General features: G+C 39.4%; 1 protein-coding gene across 1 annotated transcript; it reads left to right on the top strand.

Annotated features, from left to right (window-relative positions):
- Positions 1 to 1,668: 1,668 nt before the first annotated feature.
- On the top strand, positions 1,669 to 13,169 carry LOC148844592 (carbon catabolite repressor protein 4 homolog 2-like). The gene is made up of 13 exons (XM_088954083.1): positions 1,669 to 2,074; positions 2,236 to 2,613; positions 4,029 to 4,794; positions 5,567 to 5,653; positions 5,744 to 5,827; positions 5,949 to 6,035; positions 6,149 to 6,217; positions 8,973 to 9,026; positions 9,146 to 9,237; positions 9,347 to 9,461; positions 12,071 to 12,218; positions 12,575 to 12,728; positions 12,928 to 13,169. The coding sequence occupies exons 2-12, from the start codon at positions 2,456 to 2,458 to the stop codon at positions 12,718 to 12,720; spliced, it is 1,806 nt and encodes a 601-aa protein (XP_088810209.1). The 5' UTR covers positions 1,669 to 2,074; positions 2,236 to 2,455; the 3' UTR covers positions 12,721 to 12,728; positions 12,928 to 13,169.
- Positions 13,170 to 14,712: the final 1,543 nt, after the last annotated feature.

Genomic DNA, 14,712 nt, shown 5'->3' with positions numbered 1-14,712 from the left:
TAAAGATAAAGGTATAACTTAATAATATGTTATTAAATGTAACTTTTAAGACTCGCATCAAAACCAAAACAAGTATCTGTTTTATAAATCATTTATCACTAGTTTAACCCATGTCATTTTTGGTCTTTGCGTAGCTTTTTTGGCCCCTTCAACTTGTAACAAAATCACTTATTCCTGTCTAATGCTGTAGACCATTGTGTATGCTCAAACCAGCTTGATCTACTTAATTAATTTTATTACTTATCAGAATTGCTTCCAAGTTTCATCCAACTTCATTTATGCCCCTATCAATTGGTCTTCCCGCTCATCTATATCCTCATTGGCAATCTTAAAATTGTTTCAAAACCTGGTATTTGCACTATACATATTTGTATTTGCATTCTTCCCAAATTAAACCTCTGTTTGTAATGAGAAGCCAACATATCTACTAACTTATAATTGCTGTGTGGACATCTCGATGACCTAATAGCTTAGATGGTCACTAGAAGTCCCTCTGAACATGGAGTCACCGGATCAAACCCATGTAACTGCAAGCTCTCCTGGTAAGGTCAATGGATCTAGCATGCACCCTACTCTACCTCTACGCCCTTAATCCGCACCCTGTAATGTGTAACATGTAATACCAAAAAAATAAATAAATAAAACACTTACAATTGCTTTATGATCTCTAAGGCAGAATCTTTGCTTGTCTTTTAATAATGATTATTGATAATTAATGATACATTGGTGGGGCAACACCCATAAGAAGAAAATTTGCTGCAAGTTAAAAGGGGATTGAAAGGGTTTTGAGCAGACCATAAAAAAGGACATCGGTTGAAAGTAGTAAGAAATGATTTAAGTACTCTTTCAACAATGAATTGGGACAATACATAGATGATGATAATGAATGATCATTGGTGGGGAGGTGGTTGTAGTCTTCTTGATGGTCCACCTTGTGCGTTTGATTGGTTGATGCCAAGGGTAGTAAAAAATATAGAGAAAATGTGAAATATTCTTTTTGACTTTTATAGCTTTGTTATTATTATTATTTTTTGGCTGAATTTAGGACCTTGTCAAGTCACTTGACCAGATATGGCTACAAATTGCAGCTTCATAGGTGGGAGTGGGACCTTCTGCTTAGAAATGAATTAGAAGAGACCCGTGCATGATGCCCATGTTTACGTTCAGTTTCTCAATTGAATTGGTCATCACGAGTGAACTTAAGGCTCAGTTTGGAAGAAGTAAAAATATTTGTATTTGTACTTTTTCCAAACAGAGCCTAAATAAACCCCATAGGTTGTGTTAAGGTGTATGGACTTCCGCTTCTATTCAACACCTCATTTGGCTAAAGCAATAAAGTGTGTGTCTCTTGATTTTATGATTTTAATGAACTGGGCTACCTAATGGGCTCTTAGATCCAACCCGTTTACAAGTTTTCTTTGCGTAACCAGTATTATTGGCCAGGAGCCCAGGAATAGGCCTGTAATAATTAAGAGATCACTCTTCTTGGACTGTAACGGGCTGAATTAATAGGCTTAATGGTTTAACCTATTCTACGACTTCTGTTTCTGAATAACCAGTAATATGGGTCCAGATCCACTTACCCGATGAATAGAATTCATGTGCGGGCTGCATGATAGAAATTGGGCCTCGACATTTAGGCCCAGGGTGAGGCTCGGGCAGAGTGGACTTACCAGTAAGCCCAGCCCAGATTTGCTTCAACACTGAACAGATGGCAAGAAGCATTTCGTCCCATCTCTATCCTATAATAGTTTAGGAGTTAGGACCGAACTCAGCGAGCAGAGCCCAGACCCAGAGAGAGGAGGAGAGAGGGACGTGAGGTGAGACAGCCGAAGCCCGAAAGGGCAAAATTTTAATACAGAAAGAAGAGAGCAGTCGTATATATGTCTGTCTGTTGCTCCGGAGAAGAGCATGGAGATATGACCAGCGAAGAGGTTTACTTCTTGTCGCTCTCGCTCTCGCTCTCAATAAAACCCTAACACCAAATTTTCTCCTAATCTATTTCTGCTGCTGCTGCTGCTGCTGCTGCTGCTGCTGCTGCTTCCTCCTTGTCGAATTCCGGCCTCGCTAATCGGTTAGTCAATCAATTAATGAACTGTTCATATGTAATTCGATTCCGATCGTTCCAACGATCGATGTAGAGTTCCTTTTGAAATATGTGTTTTTTATTTGAAAACATTTTGTGCAAGTTCAAATCTAACTATTTCATTTTCCTCCTCCCATAACGATTTGCAGGTATTTTCGTGGCTCATTTCTTTAGGGTTTGGTGGTTTTGATTTCTAGGGCCAAGTTGGGTTGTCCAGGCTGGCGGATTTCAAGGTCCAGTGATGGCGGATCCGCCTGGTTTCCGCCTCTCGTTGGGATTGAGTTGTAGTTTCGAAGCGAAGGTGGTTTTAGCGGTAGGTTTGGGGCTTCAGTGGGAGGATCGTGGAGCAGAATTGTTGGAGGGGGAAGCATGCTGAGTGTGCTGCGGGTACACCTTCCATCCGACATTCCGATCGTGGGCTGCGAACTTACGCCCTACGTACTGTTGCGGCGACCCGATGGCTCCATCACTACCGACGATGTTCCCGAATCGGTTCCACTTGATGGATTCTACTTGAGGTACAGGTGGTAAGTACTCTTTTTCTACTTCTAGCCTTTTCTTTTTATCACTCATTTTGTCGTTCTACAGAACTTGGAACTCGCTTCACTGTGTTTTTTGGGTACAAAAACTTGAGCTTAGTAATCTCTTGTACTTGAAAACCCGGTTAATTTATGGATGGGTCAGTTGTAATTATAGGTGCATTTACATTTTTATTTGATGGGCTGTTCTCTCTCTCTCTCTCTCTCTCTCTCTCTCTCTCTCCCTCTCTCCCTCTCTAATTTTCTATGGGAGAATCATCATCCTCAGGGGAAAATGCATTTCTTTTTTTGAGTTTTGCTGACAAAAACCAGAGGGGAAAAAGACAAGTGTTCACATTGTGAAATACATTGTGCGGGTTTGATGGTACCACATTGTTCTGTGCCTAAACTACACAACTTTCCAATGCTGGACCAAGTGTAGCAGCGGCAGCCCTAAATGAATATATACTTTTTAAGGATTTCCACCTACTCCCCCCTCCCTTTAGTTTTAGCAAGGTGATTGCTTAGTTCCAACATTCTAATTTCTGCTGGATAGAGTTCTTGCTAAAACAGTTTGACTCTGAATATTCTGCAAATGTTTGTGAGGTCCATGGTAATCGGGACTCAAGGGAGAGACAAGACCTATTGATGTCTAGACACAACAAGACACAAGTCCCACGATGTGTAAACACAACATATATGAGGGTATCAAAGAAAGCATGGGCAGGTTACTGATCCCAAAAAGAATGGAAGAAAGTACTAACATTTGCCAATTGGCTATATACATAAAATAATTAGATACCATTGATGAAGTGTTTGTCTGTCTTTCTGCCAATATCAACGTGCTGCTGCTCACTTTGAGACCATTTCTGACTAGGATGCATTGCACCTTAATTGTGCATCTTGGTTTATGAGCATGGTTCAAAGTATCAATACACCTCTGTGTATCGGCAGATGTGTATCAGCTTTATACAATGTGCTTTTTTGTTTTTTTTTTTCAAATTTTCATTTTCATAAATATTTGTATGTTATTTAATAAATAAAATGAATAGGTTCCTGAAAACACCTGAAATAGGTGTATCGGGACCTTGGCGATATGATATGATACGGCCCTATATGGGGCATATCCTATCAATATTCTGAACCTTGTTTATGAGAACTTCTCAAGGTCTAGTCTTGCACTGTGTTAATTTTTTGGTTGAAAAGTCAATCTTTCTCGTACATTTGTGCAGGATACCTTGATTGCAGGTGGAATCTAGAATAGCATATATTCTGAAGGGCATTTACTTAATTATTAGTTAAACATAGTGACTGGTTGTTATATTTATGTTTTTTTCCTCTCCTGAATGGGTTGAGAGATTTTGGATTTTCCTTTGTTATTCAGAAATATAGAATTTTTTACATATTTCTGTTCTATATTGCAGGTTTCGTATTCAAAGTGACAGAAAAGTTGCCATTTGCAGCATCCATCCCTCTGAACAAGCAACTTTGCAGTGCTTGGGTTGTGTTAAGGCAAAAATCCCTGTTGCCAAAAGCTACCACTGCTCCCCTAGGTGCTTTTCAGATGCATGGCAGCATCATCGTATTCTACATGATCGTGCAGCTAGTGCTGTAAATGAAAATGGAGCAGAAGAGGAAGAGTTATTTGGGCGGTTTAATAATTCAGGATCTGGAGTTATCAATACAAGTTTATCTGGTTCAACATCAAGCATGGGGCAGAGCCAAAACTTGAATAATGGCTCTGCGCCTTTATATCCTGCAGCGATTACAGAAAGAAGTGGTGGTGAAACCTGGTTTGAAGTTGGGCGTTCTAAAACATATACTCCAACAGCAGATGATATTGGTCATGTTCTAAAGTTTGAGTGTGCAGCAGTAGATGGTGAATCAAAGCTACCTGTTGGACATGTTAACACTATCATGACTTCCCGTGTCATACCAGCTCCCTCACCTACTCCCAGACGATTGATACCAGTCAGTGGAATTGACATGATGGGGCATTTAGACTCTGATGGCCGTAGTGTTTCCTCAGGAACCTTTACTGTTCTTTCATATAATATTCTCTCAGATGTATATGCCACAAATGAATCATACAGTTATTGCCCTTCTTGGGCCCTTTCTTGGCCATATCGCAGGCAGAATTTGCTTCGGGAGATTGTTGGTTGCCGTGCAGACATTCTTTGTCTTCAAGAGGTAAGTTGGTGTGCACTCATTTACTTCATCTCTAGATTTGTTTGTTTTAAGGAGTGATACCTATTCTGCTTTTGGCAACCTTTGTTGGATATGATTCTTGTTAATAGATATGCTTTTTCTAGTATTTTAGATAGCTCATAGAATTTCTTGTTGTCTGATGTGTTCTGAAAACCCAACTAACCGATGTATAAGGAAAATATCATCAGTCTTATTTATATTGTGGCCTACGGAACTGAGTTAGCTAAAACCTCAATTAACTTTTACTTGATCATGGCATAATAATGCCAGTATTTTGTGACCAGAGGTTGATGTTACCTGCTCTCTTTTAAAAAAGAAGAAAAGAAACTTAAGCTGCATTTGGCATTCCTTATTTTAAGGACTTATCTCCTTTTTTTCTGTTAAAAATTCAGTATTCAGAGGGGCATTTTAACTGCAAAAGGAGAAAAGTCCTTAAGGAATGCCAAATGCAGTCTTAGTGTAGAAGGTATATCTTTTTCTTGAACAGCAGAAGCCCAGACCAATGTTGTGCAGATTGTTGAGCATTTCCATGCTTTTAGACCTTACATTATACCAATAAAATGATGTTGGAGAATTGAGAAGGGATGCAATAATTTTCTTATAAGCAACATGCAACTGAACTCAACTTGACCCAAATCCCAACCATGTGGGCTCTTTTGATGTTAATAATGATATTTAGTAGTAACATCCTCCTATTTTGTAAACATTCTTCAAACTAAGCAAGCTGAGGATGGTAACGCCTTCTTCCTTTCAGGTTCAGAGTGACCACTTTGAGGAGTTTTTTTCCCCTGAGTTGGAAAAACATGGCTACCAAGCTCTCTACAAGAAAAAGACATCAGAGGTTGGTTTATCATTTATGACATGTTGGTTTACATGGTTCAATGTCCATATGCCATTGTATTCTTTTCATATGCTTTTGTTTGATTTGCAGGTGTACAATGGATCTCCTTATGCAATTGACGGTTGTGCAACATTTTTCCGTAGAGACAGATTCTCACATGTCAAAAAATATGAGGTTAAGAAACATTTTTCCATTTCTTTTTCCATAATTTCTTCGGTACAATATCTGTTTTTTGGCTCTCTACCAATTTGTTATGACTGCTTCATATGTTAAGGAGGTTTTTTCTTGCATGCAGGTTGAATTTAATAAGGCTGCACAGTCTTTGACTGATGCAGTGGTTCCAAGTGCTCAGAAGAAAACTGCTCTGAATCGATTGCTCAAGGTACCTTGAGTCCTTGACTTCACTGGATTTCTTCTGTGTCTTATTTGATTTGTTATTGGATTGTTGGTTTTTCAACTGATGTATTCTTTTTTTATCATTTGGTTTCTGTGTAGGATAATGTTGCACTAATAGCTGTTCTGGAGGCAAAATTTATTGCTGATAAGCGACAACTTTTCTGTGTGGTAAGCGCACTTCTTACCCTTTTTATCTTGTTTCAGTCTCTATTCTTGCCTATTCATCTTTGACTGTATTCATCAAATTGTTGCAGTTTGAGTTTGTGGCTTGTTTTATCCTTGCATCCATTCCATGATGACAGAAAGGGAGATGCAGCAATTTGTGTCAGTGTGCTGCATTACAGATTGTATTCTGTGTGTGGGTGACAATGTTACTTTCTGTTTTTTCACCTTTTCATAAGTGGCTTAGCTGATCATGATGATTTTTTTATTTGTATATACTTGATTCTGTCCCTTGTTCTCTGCTAATCCATGGCTATAAAAGAAGGTATAGGATTGTTTGCCAATGTTTGTCCCAGCTATCTGGGGTCTTTGGAGGGATGGACTGGATGTGGACCTAAACCCTTGTCATTCTTTTTGCATAAAGTGGCTGTTCTTAGTCTTGAACTCACCTTATCTTACTTGTCATTTTTTGTCCTTCTCCCCAATTCCAATGGTCATCCATAGCTTCATGACCAACAGTTTTTAATGGCTTTGCGGCACTTGTAATACAAGTTCCAAGGTCCTTTGGTTGTGTCAAACTTTTTCTTCAGTTTAAAAGCATGTGGCTTAATTTTGTACTCTATGTGCTCAGAGCCTCACACATGCTCAATTACCTTGGGCTCAAGGGCCTATAGCTGATGTTTATGCTGCAATAGAGCTGTGGTTCATCCAATGTTCTCTCTCTCTCGCTCTCTATCTATCCTTAACATGTTAATGTTAAACTCTTCCTGCTAAATTTACAGTGATGAACTTCCAATTTGATTTATTGCAATTAGAACAAAAATCTGATAAGTGACTATATGAGCTGCTCCAACTGCCATCATAGCATTGATGTGTGACCAAACATCTTCTAGGAGCTTCTTACAAACAATCTGATCAACTTCATGGTTGTTGCATGTTACTGGTATGGCTCAACACTGTCCTGCAGAGGGGTTATGTTTAGCCTTTACCATACCCATAAGGAGAGGTGAAGAATTGTGTGTTTTTCCATACATGGTCAACATTAGAGGTGTAAAACGGGCACAGCCTGCCTGCAGCCAGCCCGTGCAAAGTGTGGGCCGTGCCAGGCCAGCATTGCATGGCCTTCCTGCAGGCCGTGCCGCCTTCCCCAGGGATAATTTGGGGGGTTGACCCAGCAAGCCCACAGCCCAAGCCCGTGCGGGCTCGTGCCTGGGCCGGGCGGGCTGCAGCCATGCCAGGCCAGCATGGCACGGCCTGGCTGTGGTCCGTGCAAAGTGCGGGCCATGTCGTGCCAGCCCGTGGACCGTCCTGGGCTGTGCTGCCTTCCCCAAGGATAATTTGGGGGGTCAACCCAGCACGGCCCATAGCGCAAAGAAATGAAAAAAATACTTAACCAAATTAGAAGTCGATGAGACAAAGATTCGAAGTGAATAACAAATTGCAAGAAAAATAGGAATTTTATTTCATTTAAATTTGAATGATACAAAAAATACAATGGATGGATGGATGAAATATGAAAATTGGAAAATGGAATAATTTAATAAAATATAAAAAATACAATATAGTTACAAATTGAAAATAAAAAAATTACGCTATTAAAAAAATCAAATAAATTAAAACAAAATTTACAATAATTTGAAAAAATGCTATACAACTATTTGAGTATACTAAAAATATCCACTTCATTTTCTCTTGTTGTTCTTTGACTTTGATCATCTACTTCAGGTGAAACATTAGGTGTAGTGTCATGCCCTCCTTTGGGGACCCCCCCAAATACATAAATACCACCCCCCCTATATAGCTGTTTATAGCCGTTGGGGGTATTTCTGTAAAAGAAACCCCCAAAAGCTAGTTCATCGGGCGGGCCGAATGTGGCCCGCGGGTTGGGCCATGCTGGCATGTGGGCCGCGTGCGGCATGGCAGGCACGGCTGTGTTGTGCCAGCCTGTGGACCTGGAACCCCAGGCCCAATGTGGCCTGGACTATCATGCCAGGCCTGGCACAGCCTGCGTGCCGTCGTGCCGGGCAGAGGGTGGCGTGGCTCGATTTACACCTCTACTCAACTTGGGTTGTAAACATATCAGGCCATGTGCTGTATTGAATGTTTTGCACCTGCTGTATCAAGTAGCCTAAGCCTGGTCTTTATGGTGAGGCACTTTATTCTTAAGATGAGTTGGGTAGTTGATCTTGGCATGTATCCCTTTTGTGCCTTAACTTCCCAAGTTGTTACTTTTACTTCTTTGTACTTTCCATCTGTCTGTCTGTACAAGGCCATTAGTTTTTCTGCCTTCAAGGCCTTGCCACATCATAGGCATATGGAGACTTGATGTCGAGTGCTGACATGCCAGTTCAGACCTATCATGTTTCTTTGAATTTTGTGCTATTCTGTTTGCTTCTTTCCTGACCCGTAGAAATTCTAGATGGTGGGAGACCCTTTTGTAAAACACACTCCAGCTCCATCATGAGATCGCATGGAACCCACAGAAATATTTATGTGCTATATTATATACCTAATTTGTCACTGCTTAGACTGCAGTCGATCAGGTCTTCCACTTGGAGTGGCTCTTCTCAAAGGTTTTGTTTTTCAAAGGATTCAGAATGCATTCTTCTGTATATCAATTTAAACTGGCAGTTGGTTTATCTTGTCCTTGACTTCATGTGGTGTGTAGAATTTGGCTTTTTTCCTGTCATTTTACAGCATTTCAGCCTTACTTTTCATGTGGTTTATAACCATTTTCTATTTCTCTTTTGGCATTGTACAGGCTAATACACATGTAAATGTTCACCCAGATCTCAAGGATGTTAAGCTCTGGCAGGTTCTCATAGAATTGCTTTTTTTCTTCCTTTCTTTCTTTCTATGTAGTTGATGTACTTTCAACTGGATCTCTTGTCATCAAAAACTAAATAATTGGATGTTTCTTGCTCATTGTATCAGGTGCATACTCTTTTGAAAGGACTGGAAAAAATAGCTGTGAGTGCAGACATTCCAATGTTGGTCTGTGGAGATTTTAATTCAGTTCCAGGAAGGTAGTTCTATTATTCTGGTTTAGTTTCAGTTATTATTGTAATGCAATTCATTTTTGTCACAAGCATGGTGTTTTGCTAATCTTGTAGAGAATCTTGGATCTGATTGCAGTGCTCCTCATTCACTTCTTGCAATGGGGAAGGTTGATCCCATGCATCCAGATTTAGCAGTAGATCCCCTTGGAATCTTGCGCCCTGCAAGCAAGTTAACTCATCAGCTACCACTGGTAATTTTATTTCATTTTATTTAATTTTTTATATTTAATATCGTAAGAACCTTGTTATGTCTTTCTCATTACCCTTCTTGGGGAAAAATTGGTATTACATTACCTTCTTGTTTCCCTTGGAATCTTGCACCCGGCAAGCAAGTTAACTCATCATGTACCGCTGGTAATTTTATTTCATTTTATTTTTTTTATATTATATATCTTAAGAAATTTGTTATATCTTTCTCATTACCCTTGGGCAAATTTTGGTATTACCTTCTTGTTATTGGCAGTAATGGTTTTAAGGTCATCTGCAGTATATATTTAATATCTTGGCCTTTTTAGGCCTCAAAGGACAATACTTCAAAGCTTAACTTTGTCCCCTTATGCTTCACAAATTGAGGGTTGCTTTATCCATCTGGTGTCATATGTAGGAAAGATATAAGGTTTTTGACAAGATTGGGACTTCGAAGGGCTACTCAATTATTTAAATTCTTGTCTAAGATTTGCTTATGTTAGCAGTTCATTTATTCTACTTGAAATGGTTTTCAGGTTATTTATTGCAATCAAGATTTTTCTTCTACTAACTAAAGGGTTTATGGTCACTCTTAGTTAATGATGCCTTTTAGGTGTTGCTATTACTCAGGGTTTTTGCAGCTTAGATCTACTTTGTCTTTGTCCAGCTCAGATAAGCATGGCAATTTCAATACTTCCAAATATGTTATTGATGTTATCTTTTGATATAATGATGACTAAACCTAACTGCTTTTATTGTTCAAGAGTAAATACTTAGTATCTAAGTTTAATCATTCTCCTGGGTCTGTTTATTGTCTTTTTTCCAACTTGATTTTTAAATTTCATTGACTTGGTCTTGGATGAGTCATATACTGAAGAGGTCTAGTGGATCTGCAGATTTTGTGTGGCAGCGTTCTGCCAGGTCGAGAGGCTTTGTGTTTCCCTTCCCTAGTGTCTCTACTTGAGCCAGCTTTACCCCAAAATCCTTTGCTATTTTGCTATGTGGCCAAACTAAGGCAAATCTTGTCTGGCCGTATTTGAAATCTAAAAGGAAATATTGCTCCATCCCCAAGGTGACACTCTTCATCTTCAACTTCAGAAGACAAATATGACCCAATGGGATGAAACAATTATAGTGTGAGGCACAGAGGAAGAGGATGCTGGCAAGGGAGGAATTTTGCAGAATACTTGTTGATTTGGCTGCTAGGACTAGGTATTGGCAGGCAATAGCAAGTTCATCAACTTGGAAGCAAGCCTGTAGACAGTCAGCCTCCCTATACATCTTGATGCATGTTCTATTGGAAACTAGTGGCCCTTAGATGTAGAATGAGCTTTGAGAGACCATGGAGTTTAAGTTATTGTGTTTTATCGTGGTCCTGCTAGAGTATGGAACCAGGGTTCAAAATATCATTACGTATTGGCCCGTGTCGGCGCCTTCCCGATACGCCCCTAGAGGGGGTGTATCGGGTCAGGCCATGGTTCAGAGGGTAGCCAGGACTTAAACTGACTCCTCTGAACCGTTTTTCGAAAAAAAACACCGATACAGGCCATGGTTTAGAACCTTATGGAATGCTGTTAGAAGAAAATTTGTTTTATTTTTTTATTTTTTTATTCCAGGGCACCATACTGCTAAATTTCCTCCCTGTGGGTGTACAACAATCATATTGATTCGTGGGCTGTCATTAGATGACTACCTCATTGGATTTTTTTATCATTTTTGTAGTTGGCCTCAGTACAGTCCCCCATTTATATCGATGCTCATTCTCTTCTGTACCTTGATGTAGTTAATATAATGCGTTGCCTTTTTCATAATAAGATGTTAAATATAGTGAATCAATGTTAAAGATTCAATACATTACTACTGAATCTGTCTAGGTGTCTGGATTCATTGTGCCAACCTAAGATTTTTACTTTTTGATCTTATATGAAATGCAATTGAACTATGAGCATGGGAACTATTAGCCAAGTGTCCTATCTTTTGGTTTTTCAATTTTTGGTAGGGACCAAGGACCAAAATTTCATTCTTGAATTGGACCTAATTGATGACTTACCCGAAAAGAGAAAAAATTGGTCCCAATTGATGGTCTGTTTGATATTTTCTTCTCATGGGTTGGTTGTCTATGAATGTCTATTGAGTCCTTTTTCCCACTTTAATTCAATTTTATTGAAGGCGGATGCAGTTCCTTGAATTCCAGGCCTGGTGCTGCATTAGGTTAGGGAGCTGGGCAATGATAGCTCCTCTGCATTCCTAAGCATTCTGCCCTTTAAGCATGCAACACTAAGTAATCCAAGCCAACCCACATGTTTGACTAATGGTGGATAATCATCTTTTTAGAGGTACTAAATACAACTCTAAGAATAAGCAAAATGGTGGTTGTGTTAATGATAAAGATATTGAGGGAAATCGCTAAAAAAAGATTGAACATGTGGGAGGGATCCAAACCAATTCTGCCTTCATTTTCTCCATTTGGATTTTGCGGCCTGTGTCTGTCAAGCATCTGAGAGTCATGATTACTCTTCATGCATTCACCCTTCAAAGCTCTGCTTGAAATCATAATATTTTCTATTCATGGCTTAAACAACCTATGCTGGTTGTGACATTAACGTTGCTGCAGGTCAGTGCTTACTCATCCTTTGCAAGAATGGGTGTTGGTCTTGGTTTAGAGCAGCACCGAAGGAGAATGGATCCTACAACAAATGAACCTTTATTTACAAATTGCACAAGAGATTTCATTGGCACCCTTGATTACATATTTTACACAGGTAAATTTGTTACAGACCCTTTTTTAGTAACCATACTTTGTCGGAGGGGTGGTAACAGATGAACAATTTGCTTTGCACCCATGCAAAATACTAGTAGCCTCCTTCGCTCTGAGGGAAGTTCCTTCTATTAATAGAATATCATATATCCAATAAGTAATGCAAAATACTGGAAGACAAGACATGAGACCCACTGCTCTGCTGCTTTTTATTAAGATTACTTGGTTACGTCTTGTCTTCTAATGTGCTGCAGAGGTAATGCACCAGTTGGTCTTTGTTTTTGTAGTTACAACAGTTTTTTTTTTCCTGGTTCATAATTTTCATACGAGGACCTTGATGAGTTCGTTTGCTTGTTTCAGCGGATTCTCTGACAGTGGAATCCTTGCTGGAGCTCTTGGATGAGGAGAGCTTACGGAAAGAAACAGCACTTCCATCTCCAGAGTGGTCATCTGATCATATAGCACTCTTGGCTGAATTCCGCTGTAAACCTAGGACAAGACGTTGACATTACAGGTAAGCGTGCATTGGTGTCAAACGAAACAACCCTGGAAAATTCAAGACAATCTCATTTTAGTTTAGTATAAAAAAAAAAAATCTCAATTTAGGTTGTGCATTCATGTTGGAAATTAGCCACTCTACGGGAGCTTTAGAGCAAATCTCATTTTAATCTTTTCTAAGATCATTAAGCTGTTTTTCCAATGTTTTTATCCAGGCATCCCTACTAGTCACCAGGACAAATCTAGTCAATGAAGATCAATTCAAGCAGCTAAGTTATTTGGAGTAGATCGTGCTCCCTCAATTCGCCACCGGGTGCCTTAATCCTCATGGGATCAAAATCATGATCTATTTGTATCATGCAACTTGTTTCATAGAAATGTCACAAATGTGTTGTTCAAAATTGTTGGGCTCTTTAGCATAAATTTCATTTAGAAATGTCCGGCAGTCGATTATTTAGTTATTTCTCCCAGTTTTCTTCATTTCAAAGTGGAATGGGGGTGAATGCTGTCACATATTGGGGGAAGGGATGGGACCGTGTTTAGGGGGGGAATAAGCCCATTCTACAATTTTCCATTGCCACTTAGGTTCCGGCATCGACTGCTGAAGAGGAAACATATTTTCCTACTGATCGGTACAACAGTTCTACAATTTCATCAGGGTCTTTTAAGCAACTTAAGATGGTTTGCATCCTATATTAGGGTCAATGCTGCCGCTGTATTGGTAGGTCGGTGACAGCTGTCTCAAAGGAATTAACCGCTGTATGCTTTAGCTGTTTGTATTTTCTTGGCTAGACCACTATTACGTCCAAGTGCTAACCGCAATTTATCGGTTTTTCGGTGCCATGGGCTTGGTCTTTTCCAGTGTAATGAAGTTTGCTGCAAGACGATTGTTGTATAAGGGGCCTAAACTGCCGCTTCTTGTGAAATTGCTCAACCATTCTACGAGTAATACAGTGAATCTGCGTCAAGGTGAAATTTCTCAACCGAAACCATAAACCCTATTCTCAAGAGAAGAGATTGACTCCATGTGTCAGAAGTCTTTTCAGTTAACGCGGTATTAGTAGTACCAGCTTTTCACTTGAATTGAATTGAAGTAATATATTATAATTCATTTTAAGAATTTTTTGGGGTATTTTTTCAAGAATTGTCACCACATTTCAATATAGAAATATTATTTCATGTGGTACATATGCAACAGAAGAAGGGTCTTCTCAGAGTTCAAGTCAGTCCCCCACAACATCCCACAGCACATCCTAGTAGTTTATTGGAAATATCTCCTATCAGAAATGATGAGGTATCATCGGGGAGATGTTTCCAATACATGGTTGGGATGTATTGTGGGACATTGTGGGATGCCCCCTTGTGCGGGGCTGATTTGAACTCCTAATTGGATCAATTATGTATCTCCATTTGGAAGGAGTACAAATACAAATATGTAAAGCGCAATTTTTTTTTTAATATGTATTTGTAGTCATTCCAAACTGAGCCTTATGATTGTTTCCCATGTTATGTTAATTTTGTTTTGTAGGAATTTTGTAGCTGATAGGGATCATTCATTATGATTGCCCAAGTAAAGGCTGCATTTAGTTCCCTTCCCAAAGACTTTCTCTCGTTGTGCTCTGCTACTGCTAACATCCTTTCCAAGGTCTATTGTCGAGTAGAGAAATTATGATTTAGGTTTTGGGGAAACTAAAAGAAGGAAATGCAATACCTGATTGTTTCCGGTCACCGGTCGCCTTCACTGCACAGAGAAGATGAAGTTGTGATTTAGGTTTTGGGGAAAATAAAAGTTAAGAAGGAAATGCAATACCTGATGCTGAGTTTGAGGAATAAAAACTGAAACAAAAAATAATACCTGAATTTGTCCTCCGATCACTGGTGTTAACAATCGCCGGTGATAGTTGGTTGCCGTCGATTGGAGAGGGAGGGAACAGGGTTTGGTGTGAGGCGGCAAAGAACAGGGTTCATTTTTTGGTTTTTTTGAATGAAATCTAACGGCA

The sequence above is a fragment of the Nelumbo lutea genome, chromosome 7, assembly GCF_056320005.1.
Source record: "Nelumbo lutea isolate HS-2025 chromosome 7, American lotus-T2T, whole genome shotgun sequence".
Lineage (NCBI taxonomy): Eukaryota > Viridiplantae > Streptophyta > Magnoliopsida > Proteales > Nelumbonaceae > Nelumbo > Nelumbo lutea.
This window is presented reverse-complemented; position numbering and strand designations above follow the sequence as displayed.

Bases quoted from the DNA above. Each gene is read 5' to 3' on its own strand.
- LOC148844592 (XM_088954083.1), top strand. From the start codon at position 2,456: ATGCTGAGTGTGCTGCGGGTACACCTTCCATCCGACATTCCGATCGTG. The intron at 6,036-6,148 runs GTACCTTGAGTC...GTTTCTGTGTAG, and splicing joins CTCTGAATCGATTGCTCAAG to GATAATGTTGCACTAATAGC. The intron at 12,219-12,574 runs GTAAATTTGTTA...TGCTTGTTTCAG, and splicing joins TGATTACATATTTTACACAG to CGGATTCTCTGACAGTGGAA.